The 20,863-nt window shown below is 28.6% G+C and overlaps 1 protein-coding gene across 6 annotated transcripts in view; it reads left to right on the plus strand.

Moving 5' to 3' along the window:
* LOC107440096 (SCY1-like protein bma) overlaps window positions 1–20,863 on the plus strand; it is a 691,298-nt gene that overhangs the window by 549,958 nt on the left and 120,477 nt on the right. For all 6 annotated transcript variants that reach the window (XM_087154978.1, XM_087154980.1, XM_087154979.1 and 3 more), the window contains 2 exons: window positions 3,617–3,764; window positions 5,783–5,929. In XM_087154978.1, the coding sequence (XP_087011104.1) occupies window positions 3,617–3,764; window positions 5,783–5,929 (295 nt within the window). The remainder of the gene's footprint in view (window positions 1–3,616; window positions 3,765–5,782; window positions 5,930–20,863) is intronic.

A 20,863-nucleotide genomic window follows, 5' to 3' on the forward strand; every position in this document is an offset into this window, starting at 1 on the left:
GTAAAGAGAATTTAGATGTATTAGTTACTTAATTGCTTGATTAATTGAAAACTTACTTAATTTAAATAAAATTATTGTAAATATACTTAATTGCAGTAAAGAGAATTTAGATGTATATCTCTAAATAATAAATGAACAAGAACCTTATAAATGAACAAAAATAAAATCAAAATTGCATTTATTAATTGAAAGACGAATTTCTAACTGCAAGATATTTATTGACTAATTTATTTTCCGTGAATTTATCTTCGATTAAATTTACCAATGAAGTGTAAAAATGAATTTATTCAAAATCTGAAAATTAACTAATTGTAGCATGACAAGAAAAACTAATCAACAGAAACTCGAAAACTCCTTTTTTCCAAGACTTGCAACTTTTCTTTCAAGTTCAAACTTAATTAACAATGTTAGAATTTACTCTGAAAATTCAGAATTCATATTAGTTTGACGAAAATTGAGCGTAGTTCGCCCCTTCCGTTAAATTCCCTGTATTTAGTAATTGGTAAAGGTAGTAACGAAAAGTCTTCTTTTAAACTCTTTATAAAAATCTGTTTCCAGAAACCAAGGTAGACTCAGAATTATATTAGAGAAGAAAAGAAAATATTTCAGGAATTTCTAAAAGCATTTATCGTCCGGTATCATTCCGAAAAATATTTCGAAAATGTTTGTGTTTCTTTTCCATTTAATGTTCCGACAGCATAATTAAAGTGATTCTCATTTAAAATTAATAATGTTGTGTCTTTGTCAGTTCGAATGAAAAATTTATTCTCAACACTTCCATACATGTTTTAAAGTTGCTATTAACGTTACTTAATTTATCATCATTTATGATGATTTAGTTGTGGTTAAACGTTGAAACATTATACACGTTTATTTTGCAAAACATTTTTTCATTTATTTTGGTTTTTTTTTTTTTTTTTGGTAAATATTTGTGAGCCTGTAAAGCAAATATATTTGTCACCTGTATGAAATGGTTCATAAAATGCTTTAATTTTGGATTATGCTTTATTAAATTGCTTTCTCGGTTCGAATATATTGAGTCAAAAAATATTGCTATCTCAGTTCATGAAATGATTATGCATCTGAGAAACATGGTCCAGATAATGCAGTTAATTAATATTGTTAGAAAATTGGAATGAAAGCTACCGTTAATTATTCTTTTTAAATTTCGGACAATCGTGTAACATGCTTGAATTATAACTAATTTTAGAGCACTAAATATAATTAATTTAACCGAAGTACACTGCGCAAAGTTAAAAATGGACCACCCCGAATTACTTTTATTGGGATCTTAACGTTTTAGCACTCAATCCTTATGGTTCGATGGGGTGACCTCAAATATGCTAATTAATAAGTGCAGACGATATTTTAAGTTACGGAATCAGACACAAAAACGTACTTCCTCTGAATAAACGTACATTCTTTTCAATTCGGATTTCTGACACCCAAACTATAAGGAGCAGCCGCAATCTAGGGAATATGGTCCGAATAGCTTGGTCAAGAGGGTGTTCCAAAGTTTGGACTTCTTAATGTTGTTTTTATTTTTATTTATATATTTATTATTTATTTTTTTTATTTCGCTATAACTCGAAATTTTTAAGCGAATTGAAAAATTTTTGCAAGCATTTATAAAATTCGTTTTTCCAAAGACAATTCTGTGCAATGAAAAGCTCTTAGTAAATATACATTATTTTCTTTATTTTCTATTCATAATAGTCGAAAAAATTTTTAATTGTAAGAATTTTGAATTTTATAAAATTTTGAATTTTTGAATTGTACAAAAGTTTTTCTCATTCCAAAGAATGTAATTTCAGTAGCAGAATACAAATTGTGAGATAAATTAATCGAATAGTTCCTGAGAAGTAAACTTTAAAAAAAAAAAAAAAAAAAAAAAAAATTTAAGTTTGATTTCTTAGGAACAGTTCAACTGATTTCGCAATTTTTTTTTTACTTTACGGTTTACAACTACATTCTTTATAATAATATAAAATTTAAACCTTAGAATTCAATTTTTTTTTAATATTATTGAATAAAATAATGAAAAGTAATAAATATTTGCCAAAAGTTGTATTTTGTATGGAATTAATTTTGAATAAACTAATTTTATAGTTGTGTTCAAAACATTTTCGATTCGTTTAAAAAGTCCTGGAGATCTGATGAAATATGCAAGAAATAAAATTAACATTAAGGGGTCCAAACTTTGGACCGCTCTTCTGACCAAGCAACTAAGACTATATTTCCCACATTACAGCTATTCTCTAAATTTTTGTGATCCGAAATTCAAATCCATCGAAAAAAAAAGTATGTTTATTCAGAGAAAGTATGTCTTTGAATCTGATTTCGTAACTTAAAATATCGTCACCACTAATTAATTAGCATGCTTGAGGTAAACCCCTCAGACCATTATGATTGAGTTCTAGAGCGTGAAGATCCAATCATTAGATCAAAAGTTATTCAGGGTGGTCCGTTAATTTTTAGTGCATTGTAAATTAGATTTATATAATTTGAAAATATTGTAATAAATTAGGTTTATGTGCCCATTAAGTTGTGCTTTTAATTGAATTAATATGATTGAGCAAACGTAAATTTTAGTTCAACCAAGTAATACTCCTACCAAAAATAATATTAGTAGACCATGATTTAACTACCCAGTGGGATAGTTCTTTTAATTTTGCATAACTAAGTTTTTTTTTAAATCATAATGTAAATAATCGCGAATTATAATTTTGTATTTAACCTATTAGTTTGCGTTTATCCACTTTAAAAACTTCTTTAAAAATAATTTATAAATTCACAGAAATTACTTTTTTGACATAAACTTCATTCACGTAATATTTAATCATGTTTCTTTCAAATTGTACTCATTGAAGTGCAGTGCGCCAAAATAAAACGGACCACCCTGAATAGCTTTTGATCCAATGATAAGATTTTCACTTTCTAGGACTAAATCTAAGTGATTTGAGGGGGTGACCTCAAAAATATTAATTTATAATGTTTATTCCAAACAAATATAGTTAAGTTAATTCAGAGAAAGTACGTTTTTGTGTCTGATTTCGTAACTTGAAATGTCGTGTTCATTAATTAATTAGTATTTCTGAGGTCACCCCCTCAAACAACTAAAATTCCGTCCTAGAACGTGAAGATCCGATCAGACATTATTCTGGGTGGTGCGTTTTTTTTTCCTTCTTTTTTTTCTTTTTTTTTTTTTTTGTGTCCCGTACTTATCAATTGTTTGGTTAGTAATGCAACGTTTTTACAACTCAAAAGTAATTTCTCACAATGTAGTCAATGTAGTCATCAGAAAATATTTTGTACGATTGTAAAAATACTCTTTTCTTGGAATTATTCCTAATTTCGGATTTTGACATTTTTTATCCCATTACGTTAGAATTTTTTGCGATAAGTGTTTTAAGTTGGATTTTTTTCTAATTATTTAGCGGTTTTCCCGAAATATTACGGAAAAATTATGACAATAGTATTATTGGTTAAAATTTTTATTTATTTTCTTACATTTTGCTCCAAACTAAAGATTAGGATGTTTTTATTTTTACGAGTTCTTAATTTTTTAAGTCTCTTGAAACTTATGTATTCTTATTATTCTTTTCCGATGTTTTAGTGACACATTGGCTTTTGCTACAGAACCAGTGCTGGGTACATTGGCAAATATATTGGGATGTCTGGAAGAAAGACTACCCCAAAACATCTCCCCAATGGTCAAAGAATATACTTTTCTGGATATTGAACTCAAGTATGGGCTATTACAAGTAAGTAGATAAAAGAAAACTAATTTGAAGAAAAAATTACATGTGTGTGTTCATAGCTTTAAACTATCAAATCTTTCCATATTATCCTCAAGTACAAAATTCTCGCACATTTTCTCCCGCTTCTAAGATGGGTTTCTTTTTCAATTTTAACAGTAATTTTTCTCGATACTCTTTAGCTACCAAGGCAAATAAAAAATCCACAGTACAGTTTAAGTGTCTAACATTTGTGGCAAAGCCATAATTTCAATCTATATATACCATTTTGAAGTAAATAATTATCTGGGCTTCAGAACTGATAACTCATATATGTTAAAAGTTGTTAAAAAAGATTTAAACCTCGCCAATTTGGCGAGATTTTTCCACTTACTTGAAAATTACCAAAAGCAATGAATAATTCTCAATTTTTGTAAATGTTTGAAGCCCAGATAAAGCAGTCTTGGACTAGCTTTTAAATATTAAAAATTAAAGCACAAACGCTCGTAATTTTCATAAAACTGCCTCTTCATATTGAGTGTCTGCTCTATTTTCAGAGTTTGTGCGTGCTAGCGAAAGATAGGATAAACTTGACTTAACAGTTATGAAAATAGCAGATTCTCAAAAAGCATTACTTTCTGAGACGACAAAGCCTTCGAAAAACACTCATAGTAATTCGCAATTTTTGCAAATTGTGAGCAGTAAAATGATATATATATATATATATATATATATATATATATATATATATATATATATATATATATATATATATGTGTGTGTGTGTGTGTGTGTTTACTTTATACAAAATTGCTCAGAATTCTCGTATAGTGACATCCTAAAATTTAAACTTCATATACATGAGTAAGGTAAGCTTTATCGCTTGGACAGATTGATGCATAAGGTGATGCATAAGGAAGGTTCACCTTTTTTTAATAACAATGAACTTAATCACTTTATTTAAATAGATAGTGGCTTCATGAAATCCTAGGCATTTTAGAAGCTGTTGATGAGTATCAACATTATACAAAGGAGGCTTTATGTTCGAAATTTCACTGAAGTATTACATTTTCTGCTAATAAATTGTAAAGTGCTTTTGATTAGCTAATGCTTTCAAATTCTGTTATGAACTAACCTGATTGCATGGATCGCATATGAAATTATAGCAAATACTATTCGAAATACTATTTCTAAATTCCGAAGAAATTTTAATCAGTGGAGATTAAAATTTGAAAGCTCGTGTGAGACACTGATGATTGCGAAACTTCTGAAATTGTCTTTGGAAATATCTTTTTTTTTCAGATTTTGTTTCGTTAGTTAATTTAAAATACAATATTGTAATAGAAATATAAATTAATTTTTGTGGTAAAAATGTCATAAGTGATTTAAAATTATGAGTTAACTATCAAATGAATTGCATACCATTTGCATTTAATGAGGAATAAAAATCTTGCAATAACTTTCTCAAAATAATGCCCCGGCATTGCGAATGACATTTGTTTGCTATTTCAACTATTTTAATATATTTGGGATTTTCAATCGATTACATCCCCTTTTATTTATTAATACCATTAATATGTTTTAATAAAATTGTTTATTCTGTTAAACTTAATCAATTATTATAATATTTTCAAATTGTATTCTAATAAACAGATATATGAAAGTCTTATTTGAATAGTGGTCCAACTCCACTTGGGAAAAAGTGAAAAGTGGACAAACTCCAGTTTAGTTAAAATGCAAAATGACCCACTCCACTTAGATAGAAGTCAATAAAGGTTCAAAAATGGAATAAACAGTACTTTCATCCTCATACAAATCATCTTCTTTTACCGTAATCTAAAACCTAATACAACTACTGCTTATCCCTTCTGGTATACAGAAGCAACCTTAAATAAGGCAAGAGACGAAAAACAATGGATTCATTAAACTTTAAGGTTATGCATTTCAAGATGGAAAAAGAGTTGGACCACTTAAATATAAGGATTCATATATGAATTGCATGCTTTAATAAATTTATTTTGCTCTAATTGTTTCCTTTCTTTCAGTTGACAGAAGCTCTGTGCTTCCTTCATTATTCCTGCAAATTGATTCATAGGAATCTATGTCCTCAATCGGTCATCATTAATAAACGTGGAACATGGAAATTGGCAGGACTGGAATTTGCCGAAAAATGCAACGAAAATGATATCATGGTGAGAGCATCATTTGTTACAAATATGTCACATAAAGCGAAAATTTTTTTTATTTGAATTTTGGAAAAGAGTGTTTTCTTAAGTGACTTTAATATTAGCTTACCCAGTCGTTAGAGCATCAGACATTGGTCCAGAGGAGCTGGAGCTCGATTCTCCAATCCGATAAGACACACGCTCTTAAAATCCTTCGAATTGAAGTTCCAATGGTTAGTCACTGAGTAATACCATGGGTACTGTGTAGCATGTCTACCACTACAACTATTAAATTCCAATTCACTAATATATAAGACATGTTAACTCGATGTGTTGGGGTACCTTTTCATAGATGAAGGTTGACATTATCGATAGCACTCGCTCCACATTAGGGACCCGAAAGTGATCTGAACAAGCGTATATTGACAGTCCCGCACTGGTCGATTAGAAGACGTCTACTTCGATAGATAGTCCACATTGAACAGGTTGACTTGCTATTTGCGACTGCGACATTGTCCTCATCAAGGTATTGCTACTCAGTCTCGATCACACAGAACGTCGACTTGAATACACTCAACTGCTAATGGCAACACAGAAGCGACCACGATCCTGCACTTAAAGTCTGGTGATCCTAATACAGTTTCTCACAAAACAGCAATGAATCAACTAGTGGTATCCAATTATCGAATACTGCCACTACAATTGTTCAATTCCATTTCACTAGTATATAAGACATGTTAACTCGATTCTATGTTGGCCTTCCTCTTTCATATATGACATTGTCGATAACACTCGCCCCACAATTGGAATCTGGGGAAAAGCTCCTTCCCTTTCAAATCCGTGCCTAAATTGTAGTGGAAATGGTCTCCGATAAAGTGGTGCTGCCATCTATCTTTGGGGGGGTCAGAGTGCAGTCGTACTTTTATCATAGCGGTACTCAATCGAAAGGTGCACTTTTCTGACTTAATTTGCAACTTTCTTGACTTTATTTTTAGCTTGTCTAAGTATCATTCGAAACAACAATGTTAGTTTAATACTACATTACTTTAAGCTCTTAGTCACAGTTTCATTTTTAAAAAAAACCTCGAGATTCGACTATCGATTCTAGAAACTTTGAATGTTAAATCCAAAATGGAGGTCCATTTTAGTGGAGATGGGGGGGGGGAATAATTGACAAAGAATTAAGTTATGCAATGAAGTTTTGAGTTGTAAAAGATTTACTACCGTTTTAATCATGAAACCTAATACAGAAAAAACAGCTAGTTAAAGTCTATGGTATAATTTCAGATAATGACTTTTGCAAAAAACCCTTATAACGGAAATAGTTTGTTTCGCAGTGAAATTTCCAAAATTAATTTCTGAAAACTCTTTCTTAAATTTAAAAGTTTCAGTATTGTGTTCCTTAAAAAATATATATATATTGTACAGTCTCTTTTCTAGAAAGGAATATTTCTTAAAGTCAAAGTATACTGTCCCATTTTGTCGAATGGCACTTGTAGATAATATTTACATTTAAAAACTAAAGCTTCCTTAGTGCAAATTTATGTTTGTCTAGTTTTTCCTGACGTTCAAATGTTACTCATATTTCCATTAAAAAACTTATTACGACTGTTATGTCTGGAAAAAATTACATTACAGTTCCAAAGTGTACACCTATATTTTACAAAAGGACACATGCAGAATATATTTATGTCCAAAAATATAGGCTCCATGGTGCCAATTGGTAAAATTCCTTGCTTTAGTGTCCCTTTAATTAAGTTTTTACTCATATTAATCATAAAAAACGTCAACGTTCGACTGCCATTTCTGGAATAAAACTACAACGCAAATCTAAAACATATGGTAACATTTACAGACATGTAGAAAATATTTGTGCCTAAAATTCTACAGTTCTTGAAATGCACATTTATGAGTTATTTTTTAACATAGCCCTTGTAAAATCAAGTTATGTGTGTGATTTTTGTAAGAAAATCATACACTTGTATTTACATATAGACGTTTCTGTTATGTTGATTGCACTTTCTGAAATATTTATTTGACAAGAATGAAATTAATTTTTATTCATAATTGTTTCGTGGATATTTCTTAAATATTTTTTTTTTCCTAAAGTGGAAAAAATATTGCTTTCAATAACAGCATTTTAATGAATTTCTAATGGGATTCAGTAATTTTGTAAATAGAAGATGAAACAAGCAATACACTTTTTTTAACTTTGATGTTAAAAACTTTTATACAGCAAAGTTTAAAATGCAATGTTCTTTTCTTCTCAACTTTCAAGTATATTTAAAGTCAGTTTAGATATTCATTTATAAAATATCTTCCTATTATATCTAAGCGACCATAATAATTTATGTAAAAGAAAAATTATGTGTGTAAATATTTTTTGTCTTAAATTTTGGTTGCGTTTACAGATTTTAGAAATCATGATTCAATTAATATTTTTCCCATTAATGATGACCTTATTTTTAATTTAGATAGAAAGTTGAATTTAAATATTTCTCAAATAAATAATGCATGAAAAAATATAGCAAACTAGCAAATCATATCCAACTATTGATTTTTTAAGGACGTAAGGATTTTTTAATGTATCGTTAGCATAAATGAAACGTCAGAGGAAACAAAAGAAATTTGTGCACATAATAAATTTAATTACTTTCAATACATTCAAATGTTTTCGAATTTTAAAAAATTATATTTAATTGTATTTTAAATAATGAGATTTTATTCTCAGAATTATCATTTTCAAACTATTTTGGCCTTTTATTTTTGAATATTTTTGTGCTGGTATATTTTAGAGTTGCGTGCTCTAAAAATGTTCTGTAAAATATTTGTTTTTATATATAATGTAAAATATTAATTATTTAGATCATAATTTTTTAAGGGTTCTAAAATGAATTGAACATTTACTTTTTCAAATATGTCTTCAAAGATAGAAGTTTTAAAAATATTTTTATTTCCAGTCGAATCAATAAAAAGAAAGTAAATACACATTTCTTTTTTTATATATTTACCTTATCACTATTTCGTCGCTTAGAATAACATTTACTTTTTTTCCTTATTCCGAGTTCTATTCATTTGCCTTTTTTGTAGAAAATAGTCAAACAAATGAGAAAATGAAGATAAAAGAAATAAAAATGTCCAAAATGGTGTAAAACGCATCGTTAAATATCTGTTTGGACTTTTTGAAATGGGAGAAATTTCAGCAGAAAAATTTTAACGAGCTTACTTTAAAAATTGACGCTTGTTTACTTTTCTTTAAAAAGATATCTCTTTTCGAAAAAAATAAAATAGCTCTACGCATTAAAGTAGGAAACAATAATTCTACTGGAATTTTAATATTTTTATTCAGATTTTCAAACCCTGAAAGATTAAATTTTAGATTGCGTTCTTTTTTTTAATTTTAAATATGTTTTTAGAAGCCATTACTTGTGAGGCAACATAATAATTACCAAAACGTTTTGCTGATTAAGAAATTATAAAGTATGTACGCAAAAAATTAAGGCATTTTTGTTATAAGGAGCAAATTATTTGTTGACATTTTAATGTATCTAACGCATTTATTATGTCAACGAATTTAATTATTTGATTTATGCAAGCGAAAAACAGTTATTTTTCTGGGTCAAAAATTGCATTATTTAGTTTTTAATGATACACTCGAGGAGAATTGCCTAGAAAAGAGAATAACTTTGATGATAAAAGAATTAAATAAAAGCTTAACAAAGCGTAACTTATTCCATGTCCATATACAAAGTGAACTTATCTCATGCGAAAAATAATTTTTAATAATTATTTAGCATTTTTCGTTATTTTATTTAACAATAGTCAAAAAAATTTTATTGTAAGGTATGCAAATTTTCAAATCATTTCAAAGAGTGCAATTTTATAAGGAAAAAATAAAATTGTGAACGAAATTTTTATTAAATATTTCCTGACAAAATGAAATTTAAGCATATGATTTTATTTAAAATTTGATTTTAGGGTCTATTCAATTGATTTCGTCAAAATTTTTATTTCCATATGAAAGTAATTATTTTTCCAAATAATATTAAAATATTTAAAATTACGTAAACGTTTTTAGATCTTGCAATTTAAAATTTATTGACTGATAAATAAACTATTCAAAAATACTAAATAATTATTAAAAATTATTTGGTGTTTAGAATTATTTTAGAATTTTTTAATTGGTGAAAAAATTTTACAATTTTATGCTCAAAAATTATTCAATTCGCTTAGAAAACTCACAAGATATGGCGAAATATGCAAAAAATGCAATTTACATTAAGGAGTTCAAGCTTTAGACCTCCTACCTGACCAAATTATTGTGACCATATTTCCTAGATTGCAGCTACTACCGTTAGTTTGGAAGTTACGTATCTGATGAAGAAAAAGGTATGTTTATTCAGAGAAAGTATATTTTTGCGTCTTATTTTGCAACTTAAATTATCTTCTGCGCTAATTAATTAGCATATCTGATATCACCGCCTCAACTACTGAGATTCAGTCCCAGTGCGTGAAGATCCGATAATTAGATCAAAAGTCGTCCTTCAGGGTAGTCTGTTTATTTTTAGCACGCTGTAAATATTGTTTGTAATAAAAAAATCAAAATCAAAATTTTTTTAATGCCTTGCAATTGGAGTGCCTAAATAAGCTCAAACAACGAAAAACAATATTATTTTTTATTTCAGTAATAATAAAATATCGTTCCCCGCTAATGCCCCATTAAGCCATTAAAATGGAGTCTCAGTGTGTAAAATAGGATTACTGGATCAAGAGTTATATTTCGAGTAATTCATTTATTTTTTGTGCTCTGTACTTTATATGCAGTGAATTAAACTTATAAGCTTAAATTCATCATTAAAGTTAAAAAAAAATGCTAAATAGATATCGCATTTGAAGTTTCTGAACCGTCTTTTAAGACATTATATTACGAAATAAATGTATATATGCTTATATAATAAAGTGTTATTGCTATTTATAATAGCATACCAATATTAATGAATGTTAATATGCAAATCGTAACGTCATTATGAAAGCTGACTGAATTTCTGTTAATATCTTTGACAAAATTCAGTTTACCACATTTATTATCTAATGACTTATGTCGGATTTGATATCGTATACTACAACTGTCATTATAAAGCAGCATTTCTCAATTAGTCCGGAAGTTGGAAAGGTTGATTGCCTTGCCGAAATGCGTTAACAGTCATTCACCGTGGAATTACTGTCACATTTAGATTATCATTTGAATTGGAAAGAGGCTTATTGAAAGATAATTCAGAAAAGCTTGTAGAATTAAATTCAAAATCAATTATCATGTGCAAAAGTTCCACTTTTATTTCAAATAATACACGTAAAAATCCTTTTATTGTAAAATCTTTTTAGAAAATTTCAAACAATTTAATATATATATATATATATAGTTTTATACTACTGTCACATATCCTCAAAACTAAAGAAACTTATAAAACAATCATTAATAATGAGCAATCAATTAAATATTTATGGAGGTTTATCTATCTGCAATGCAATATTAGAGTTCTAAAAACCTTTATAGTCTAATATAGACATTTGGGGAAAATTACCAGGAAAAAAGAAGATGGTAGGTGAATAAAACTGGAATCCAGCTTTTTTGACAAAACTACTACTATCATTTATCAAATACCACATGTAACTTGTTGCTAACAGTTGTCACGAAATTTAGAGATGAAATAAAATTATTTTAGGCAACTTGTTTGTCAACAACAATCTGCAGAAAAATTTAAAAGTTCGTAAACCAAAGAGTATAATTTACAGTTTTTAATTGTTTGTTATTTTATTTTCACCTTATTTAACATTCGATAACATGTCTTTTTGTAATTATTCTAAATTATAAAAACAGCTAACATTATGAAAACTAAATTATAGAGCTTCTTTTCCGTTAAAAGGCGTTATCGTATAAAACCACGAACTTTTCAATCGGACAGAATTAAATAGATTGGAAAAGCAATCAACAGGAAGCTCGGCCAAGTCAAAGTCCTAGGAATGTTGGATCTCAATTTTAAATTATAGGCTCTCATAAAGCCTGTAGCAAAGAGAAAAACCATTATTTAAGTTTTGTTTCTCTTTTAAAACCTGATTAATTCACATAATATTCAAAAGGTTACATATGACTGTTTCTTGTTGACAAGATAATATAATTGTTCATAATTCTGAATATTCATAAATATTGAGTAATATAATTATGAGAATTATGGAGGAAGTTAGCATTAATCAGGGAAACCCACCCTTTGCCTTAATAAGAGCTCCGTTCCGTTTGATTTTAATGGCATTTTCGTTTGCAAATTTCGGTCCACTTTACTCCACAAGATTTCGATCAAATTTGGAGACTATGGTAGCTACTCCGATTAAAAGGAAAAAGTTGAAACTCAATGGAAGAGGCCATTGAGTTCTGGTCTATTTTTATTGTTTGCAGATCAAGGAAACGGTTTCTTTACAGCAATTCTACTACAAACCCACAATGTTACCTGATCGTCTTTTCACAATTTTTTTAAACTTTTGAAAAGAACAGTATAATATATATATATATATATATATATATATATATATATATATATATATATAAATACAAGAAAACACGAAGAAAGTTAAGAAAAATAATAAGTTTCATTTATTGCGCTTAAGCTGCAAGTAAACAGAACCCATTAGATAAGTTCAAAATGAAGAATAAAACAAAGAGAAATTAAAGACATATGAAAAAAGGGGGAAATAATAAGTAATAAGTAAAGAAATAACAGTTTAAAAAAAAAAGAAGAAAAAAAAGAAAGAGAAAAAAAAGGGATAAAATTTAATTTAAAAAACCGGGAAAAAAAAAGATATAATCTTTTCATCAGCCCACACGATTATATCCTCCTTTTTTCATATGTCTTTAATTTCTCTCTTTGTTTTATTCTTCATTTTGAACTTATATATATATATATATATATATATGTATATATATATGTATATATATATATATATATATATATGTATATATATGTATATATATGTATATATATGTATATATATGTATATATATGTGTATATATATGTATATATATATGTATATATATATGTGTATATATATGTGTATATATATGTGTATATATGTGTATATATACATATGTATATATGTGTATATATACATATGTATATATATATATATATATGTATATATATATATATATGTATATATATATATATATGTATATATATATATATATATGTATATATATATATATATATATATATATATATATATATATATATATATATATATATATATATTTATGAGCACAATCCAAGAACATAAGAATTTTCTAACAATTTAAACAAGAGTTTAAAATAACTTGACACGTGATACCTTACAGAGCTACATACTTTTCCTCTATTTAACTTAAAATATAATTTTAAGGCCTGCATTGAATCCATGGATTAAAAAAACCAATCAATTTTCTATTAAAAAATAAAATATTTATAATGAATTTTAAAAAAGAAAATAATAATAATAAACTTCTTTGAAGAAAATATCTTGGGAAATTACTTGAACTCGTTTAAAAAAAATCATCTATCTTTATAACATCTCCAGAGGTATCTTTTGATATTATTTTCAAGTAAAATCCTTTTAATTTTTCTTCTTGGATGATGTAATTAAAAATCTAAAGAACCTTCTTTTATACTTTTTTCAATTTTCTCATCAGAGCACGCCTCATAAAATGCGTTTTCAATTTACAAAAAATAACCTTTTTTCGAGCATTTGAAAAAGAACGAATTAAACGTTTCTTTATTCAAAAAAGAACATTTGAGACGTAAAAAATTCGGTTTTGTTATTCCTATCAATTACAACACAGATTACTTCGTCCAAATTTCATTCGCTCTTAATCTTGCTCTAGGTGTTAAAAGTGCAACTATTCAAGTAAAAAAAAAACCTTGCCATCAGTACTCAGTTCAGAGTTAATGTCCAAGAAAGGAGGAAAAAAACTATAAACTCTTCGCTTAAACCAATTTCTCAACCGAATGATCTCGAGTTTCGAATATATTCTTCTTTAAAGGTTACTAAAAGATACTAAGAAAGTAAGAAGAATAATTTTATTCTTCGAAGAAAATGCCAACTTAATTCCAAGCGAAAAGTAATGATAATGGAAAATTTATAAAGCGTCACGTTAAAGCTCTCATTTATTTTTAACCAAAAACGTCTATTGGAAAAATATGTTTAATTACTTAGACGCTGAAAACGATTAATGTAACGGTTATTAAAAGAAAAATTTAAAATTAAGGTTATAAAATAAAAATTTCATTTATGGCATCTTTCTACTCAGACATTATGATGCTCTTTGAGCTTGGCTTAAAAAGTAAGCACATAAATTTCAATTCGATTTATAGCAGTATAGTGGATTCCTGCATTTATTTCAATTTAATCTAAAATGAAGTTAAATCTTGAAAGGCCGCGGAAATTATCTAAATAATTAATTGCTGGAGTAATAGATGAAATCAATTAAATTTTCAACGAAACGTGTTTTTGAACCTGGTATCTGATGCCTAGAATACGCCTGCATTTAATATTCTGCATAAAAAGGATGTTAAGTTTCCCTTTATTAATGAAAGAAACATAAAAAGTCCGTCTAAGAAGATCGAAGAATGAAAGCATAAGACAAAATACATAAACAAAATACGTGAGAACTCTTCAAAACTGATATATAAGCTTGTCTGCTGCTATGGAAACAAGAGTTAAACAATTTCTAAAAAAAAAAAATTTAAATAAAAATGACATATGACTTTCTTACCTAAACCAATGAGAAGCGGTTAACCCCATACCCATATTTGAAGTGAAATATCTTTACAATCATTGTAACCAACAAAACGTGAATCTGGTGTCAGTAAGATTTCTCATAATAGCCGGATTGTATCCTTATTCAACTTTTAAGTAACTAAGTTATCCGCAATACATTTTTACATCGTCTATAAGGCTTTTTTTAATTAGTCATCAAAATACAAATGTCCCTCATCTCTAATGACTGCTGCTCTAAATGGCCAAAAGATCTTAAAGCAGCAAATCTTTATGAATATCTGTCATTTAAATTTTTTCAATATCCATCGGTGTTCTTGCAACAGCATCAGTCTCATCCACTTGATTTTGTCAGTTGTCATATTTGTCGAAGGTTGCCCCAAGCGTAATTTTACTCCCAAAAGATTCAAACTCATTTTCTGCTTACGTCATCTAATCCGTACACCTGAACCAAAATTGCTAAGGGCATTTTTCCAATTAGTCGCAAAACTTTCTTTATTCGTTGCTTCATTTCATTCAGCAGTCATATTTGTTGAGGGTAGCCCCAAGGGTAATTCTACTCCCAAAAAGATCAAACGTATTTTCTGCTTACGTCATCTAATCTGTACACCAGGATCAAAATTGCTAAGGGCATTTTTCCAACTAGTCACAAAACTTTCCTTATTCATTGCTTTATTTAATTCAACTGTCATATTTGTTGAGGATAGGCCCAAGGGTAATTCTACTCCCAAAAAGTTCAAACGTATTTTCTGCTTACGTCATCTAATCTGTACACCAGGATCAAAATTGCTAAGGGCATTTTTTCAATTAGGAACAAAACTTTGTTTATTCGTTGCTTCATTTCAATCTGATGACAGTTTTTCTACTCATGCTAATAGAATGCATGTAACAAGCTTATATGCATCAGTTTCGTGCGATTTTTGCTAAGTACCTTCTCTCTATAAATCTCGCATTGTATAAGTTAGCTTACACACATCTTTGTTTGTTCGTTGCTTCATTTCAATTTGATGACAGTTTTTGCACTTATGCTAATTGAATGCATGCATCAGTTTCGTGCGATCTTTGCTAAGTGCCATATCTGGATGGCTTTCTCCTTGCACATGATAGCATTTTTAACTCCCGCTGCTCAATATATTTGTTGATTCACTAAACTTTTCAGGATACTTTTCCATGATATAGAAATATATAATTAATCTTTGTGATGATTTTAGCATAGGGAAAAAACGGAATTCAATTCAACAAAATTTTTATAATAAGTTTGTTAGATATAAAAAGTCTGTCCTACATTTGGTGCTATTAAGTATAAAATTAAAAACACAATATTAGAAGATGTTAAAAATAAATAAAATACTGAAAAATGTAAGACATTACTTTTCTTCTTCACGTTATCGCTCATTATACACCCATCATTTTTGTTTTTCTACGAAATTCATAAAGAAAAATAGTGCAAGAATATAATCTCGCACTCAAGTAAAAAAGCTTATTTTATTACATAATTTAGTGTTCACAACACAATTTTATCTAACATATTTTTATTTTATTATATTTTTACTCCCTTCAAAAGTAGTAAGCTCCTAAAACACTAGGAAAATTTTTTATGGTTATGTTGCTCAACATTTTAGATCTAATTCTATTCCAATTATGTTGAATCATCTCCAAAAAAATGGCTTTAGCTTGCAAATGCATTTGACTATATTTCCCTAACGTTTGCATATCATAGTGCAATAATGAAAACCTTTAAGTTTCATTTTTAACGACCCTTACAAAATATTATTATCCGTTTTTATGATTATTGTTTGATGCAGAAACGAATAATATCTCATTGAAGTAGCCTATTTTTGTGGTTTTCTTGAAAAGTTATATTTATTGAAATTGAGAAGTGGTTGTGTAATTTCGTGTTAATTGGAAAATGTCTACGGATTAAAAACTATTATAAAATTACAATAAGAATGCTATGAACTTTTTAAATTGATAAATGTTTTGGAAGCTAGCCTTTATAAAAGAAGACTCATTTTTTAAAGAAAATATATTCGAAAATTGATAAGAAAATATGTTAGTAACAATATATTACGAACTTCAAAACTGAAGAAAAAATACTCGAAGCCAAAAACACCTACTCTTTAGTTTACTACATGTGACATTATTCACTGACATTTTCAAATAAAAAATACTTTTCTGTCCCTTGATAGAAATACTTTGGTAAGAAAATGTCACTCTTATTCCGCTACAGAGGCTATGAAAACATTAAATTTTATTTTAAGATTGTCAAGATCACGCGTCCACATTCAAACTAAAAACAAAACTTTTGAATCTTTATTTATTTATAAATACTATATTTTAACATGAAAAAAGTTCTTAGACGTCATTCTTGTTTACTTTTTAGAAAGAGTGGAATAACTTTTAATATTATAAAATATAGCGAAACAATCTATACAGAATTAAGAGAATTTTAGTACAACTAAGTTTTTCCCATAACACTTTTAAGTAGAAAACTAAAGCCAAAATAAAATTTATACTTTTAAAAATGTTTTCAAACTGAAGAATTAAGTGAATAATATTTTATTTTTGAGTTAAAAACTCAAAAAAGGCATACGCTTTGCTTTGAATTTAACGTTTTTATTTTCTTTTAAATCCGTATTCGAGACAATAATCTTGGTCGAAATGAAAATGAAAAAAAATCCATGTCGTTCCTTGTAAATCGAATCTTGAAAATGCTATCAACTTGATACTTTTCATTTCATAGCGAAAGATAGAACTTTGACATTCGACTAAAATTCATAATTGCATTTTCACTATTATCGATCAAATATGTTCTTTTTGTTTTGAATTGCGACTTATATTACTAGTCTAAATAATATTTTTTTAAATTTGGGAAAAATAGTTGCAACGTATTTAACAAATATAAAGATTTTATTTTTAAAGCCTCGCACAACAAAAAGGCTTTTATTTTTAAAGCCTTACAGAAAAAGGCTCTTTTTTAACAGTGCCCCTTATTGTGCCAACTTAGAAAGAAAATTCAATTCAGTCGAGCAGGAGATAATGTCTCAGCGGTTACCTCTTATTAAGGCACAATCAAAAATACTTAATTAAGATTATTATCGTTTAAATTAAAGCGTTATAATTATAATCTACTTCCCTCCATCCTATCACAGTGTACCGGTGATTGTTCTTGGGTAGCTAATGAGGGCTGAGGGTTGGGAGTAAGTACCTCAATATTGTTCTTCTAAAGCGGATTTTTAAATTTGTCATGAGGTTCTATCTACTTAAAAGTTTCAGAGAACGTACGCAGTGGAAGAAGATTCAGATCACGATTCTGATGAAGAAATTCTACTGCAATCTTTAAAAGGTTCAGAAAAAGGGAGCTAACAATATTAAAACATTGAGTTATGTGTGATGAAGAATAGACATTATTGTTGACATTAGAGTTCGTAGAAATAATGACGATTGCAGCAGAATTAGTCTGCTTTGAATCAACAGAAAATCATTATTAGCAAACTCCGTGGAGGAGATGATCCCAGATAGCAAAATACGGTTTATTTTCCCTCTTTGCTGTGGAAGTATTTGATCGACCTCTGTAAAACCTTTTAATGTAAACCCAAAAAGGTTTGTTATGCGGTTTACGTGTAAATCTTCGAACCTTAAAACGAGATTGGTGACAATCTGTTCTATTCTACGCACGTTACCCTCATCCAAAACCTTGGAAAAAAACATTCTATATAAAAACCTTAAATCGAGGTTGATTTAGGGTTTTCAAGCGTGAAAAAATCCTTGAATAAAGTTAGTCTTTAGGTGAAAATAATCTTAAATCTAGATAATTATAAGGTTTCTTTTTGCAACGTCTTGTATGCTCAGCTAAAATACACCTTGTCGTGAAATTTTCATGGACAATGCAATATGATCTTATCACTAACGTGACCTCATCTAAAACGTCATTATGAACAATTTCACCGAAGTGACATTACTTTTAAAAAAAAAGTTTTAAATATAATTTTCAACTATTTTCAACAAAAAATATTTTAGTACAAACATTTTCGTTACATGCTTTCTGGGGATGTAACTTCAAGAGTTAACTAAGGCAAGCGCCGCTAATTGATGTGAAACTTTTAAAAGAGACCTCATAAGAGTAAAAACCCCACGTAAAAATAAAGAAATAACTGGCAAACGCATTCTAATTGTCTGACCGGTGAAGGAATCAACATTCAGATGAGATTACGGATGACGAAAATTGGATCCTTCTATGTTAAAACTTATAATAACGATATCAAAAATACGTTCCGATCAAGTCGAAGTTGAAAACCTAAAGAAACATGAAACGCTACGAACATTAAATCAAAAAGGACCAAGAGATTACGCCAGTACCACTCCAAAGCTCCGAAACCACGATATGAAGAGGAAAATGAGCTGTACTCTGATTTAAAAACTCTCCTCTCAGAATGAAGAGTTTAAGAATACTGAAATCGAATTGTGTTTTTCTACGCCTGTAAGAATGAAAAAACACAGTAAATTGATCTTAAATATTTGAAATCAATAGATTTTAACATTTGACTTTTAAGAGGCAACTGAATTTAAGAGGCAAAGTAAAAGTGGATTGAAAAAGAGTTACCTTAAAAAATGCTAACATATTGCAACTGTTGCTGGCTTGGCCATATGATGCCAAAGTGAGCATACCATGACTTCTGCGTCACGCAGTGGACTGGTCATTAAAACACGGTTCCCAGCAGATCACCGAAGTCAAGCCTTACTGGCTGCGCGGTCAGTGTGCAGGTGGGTGACCACTTGGATCAGTCTGCATACGGACCGAGGGTGTGCGGTATTGGTCCTCGTTAAACTGTTCCACCGTAAAGTGCTCGACTTCGCGTGCAGGTCGTCGGGCTACCGAAGCGGGGGTGCCATCTCCTCTACAGAGGATCAAATGTGATGGCATGTCTTCGGATCATCCCCAGGAATGTTTCCCAGACCGTCGCCAATAGCCTAATGAGCAGCTCTAGTGAGACATAAATAAACTACAACAACAAACTACAGTCATGACTTCTGCATATACTGCAGGCAAGCGGGAATCTTAAAAAAATAAATGCAAAGTAAAAAATATCGACACTTTAAAACAGTGAGTGAGAGTTGTAAATTTAAATTGAGCATCTCAGAGAGTCATAACTTGTTTTGCTTTTCCCGCTCTTATGACCGTCATTTATTTAGAAACATTGCTCTATTTCTATTTATTTTGGCAAATTGCAAAAAATGATGAAATTTTTATTTGCTGCCAATTTATATAATCAACAAGCTTCAATAAAATTATTGTAAGATAATATTTTAAAGATGTCCGGAAGAGGTTTTTTTAAAAATGCCTATTGAATTTTCTATGCTGTTTAACATTTTTTCCATAAAGTATACAAAATTTTATTGTAGATTATATTTATAAATTTATACTATAAGCTAACCAAGCATTAGTGTGAATAATAGAATTATTTTAGTGTATTTCAGGGACTTCATGCTTCGAAGTATAAATTTAATAATATTCAAATGCGAAACTTAAAACGTGATATTTATGGTTAAGCTATCAAATATTTACCTCAATGTTACCAAAAATTATGACATAATATAAATCATTAACTAATTCAATTGCGATTGAAGGAAATGTTTAGAAATAACCATTTCATTCTTAGAGATATTTTTTTCTTGATTTTCGAAAATTGCATGAAGTGGTCTAGAAAATATTTTTTAACCAAATTTAAAAAACAAAGAATCATATATTAAATCTAAGATTGAGCTCCTGTCAGAAAAAAAATTCTCATTATATACTAATTTACACTTTTTTAAAGTAAAATAAAACTCAAAATTTTTTTTAGATTTTTAAGTTGTCTCGAACTATCTGAAAAATAATTTTATGGTAAAGCAAAAAATTAATTTTTTTACTATTCTTTGAAATTATTTATAACATAAAAAGAATTTCTAAAATGACTGTATTTGTAGTTTAACCGATACTTATTGTTTGAGTAAGGTGTCTTTTTCGAACATCGAATAAATCCTATAAGTGGTGTCATCGGATGATATAGAGTTCAAAGTATTAAAACTACGTCATGGTTTTTATACATATACCATCCAATATTTACCCACTCATAAGCAATATTAAAATGCTCATCAGAAACATTTTTGGAGTCTTAAAT

This window comes from Parasteatoda tepidariorum, chromosome 11, assembly GCF_982258835.1.
Source record: "Parasteatoda tepidariorum strain Cologne lab strain chromosome 11, Ptep-v5.0, whole genome shotgun sequence".
Lineage (NCBI taxonomy): Eukaryota > Metazoa > Arthropoda > Arachnida > Araneae > Theridiidae > Parasteatoda > Parasteatoda tepidariorum.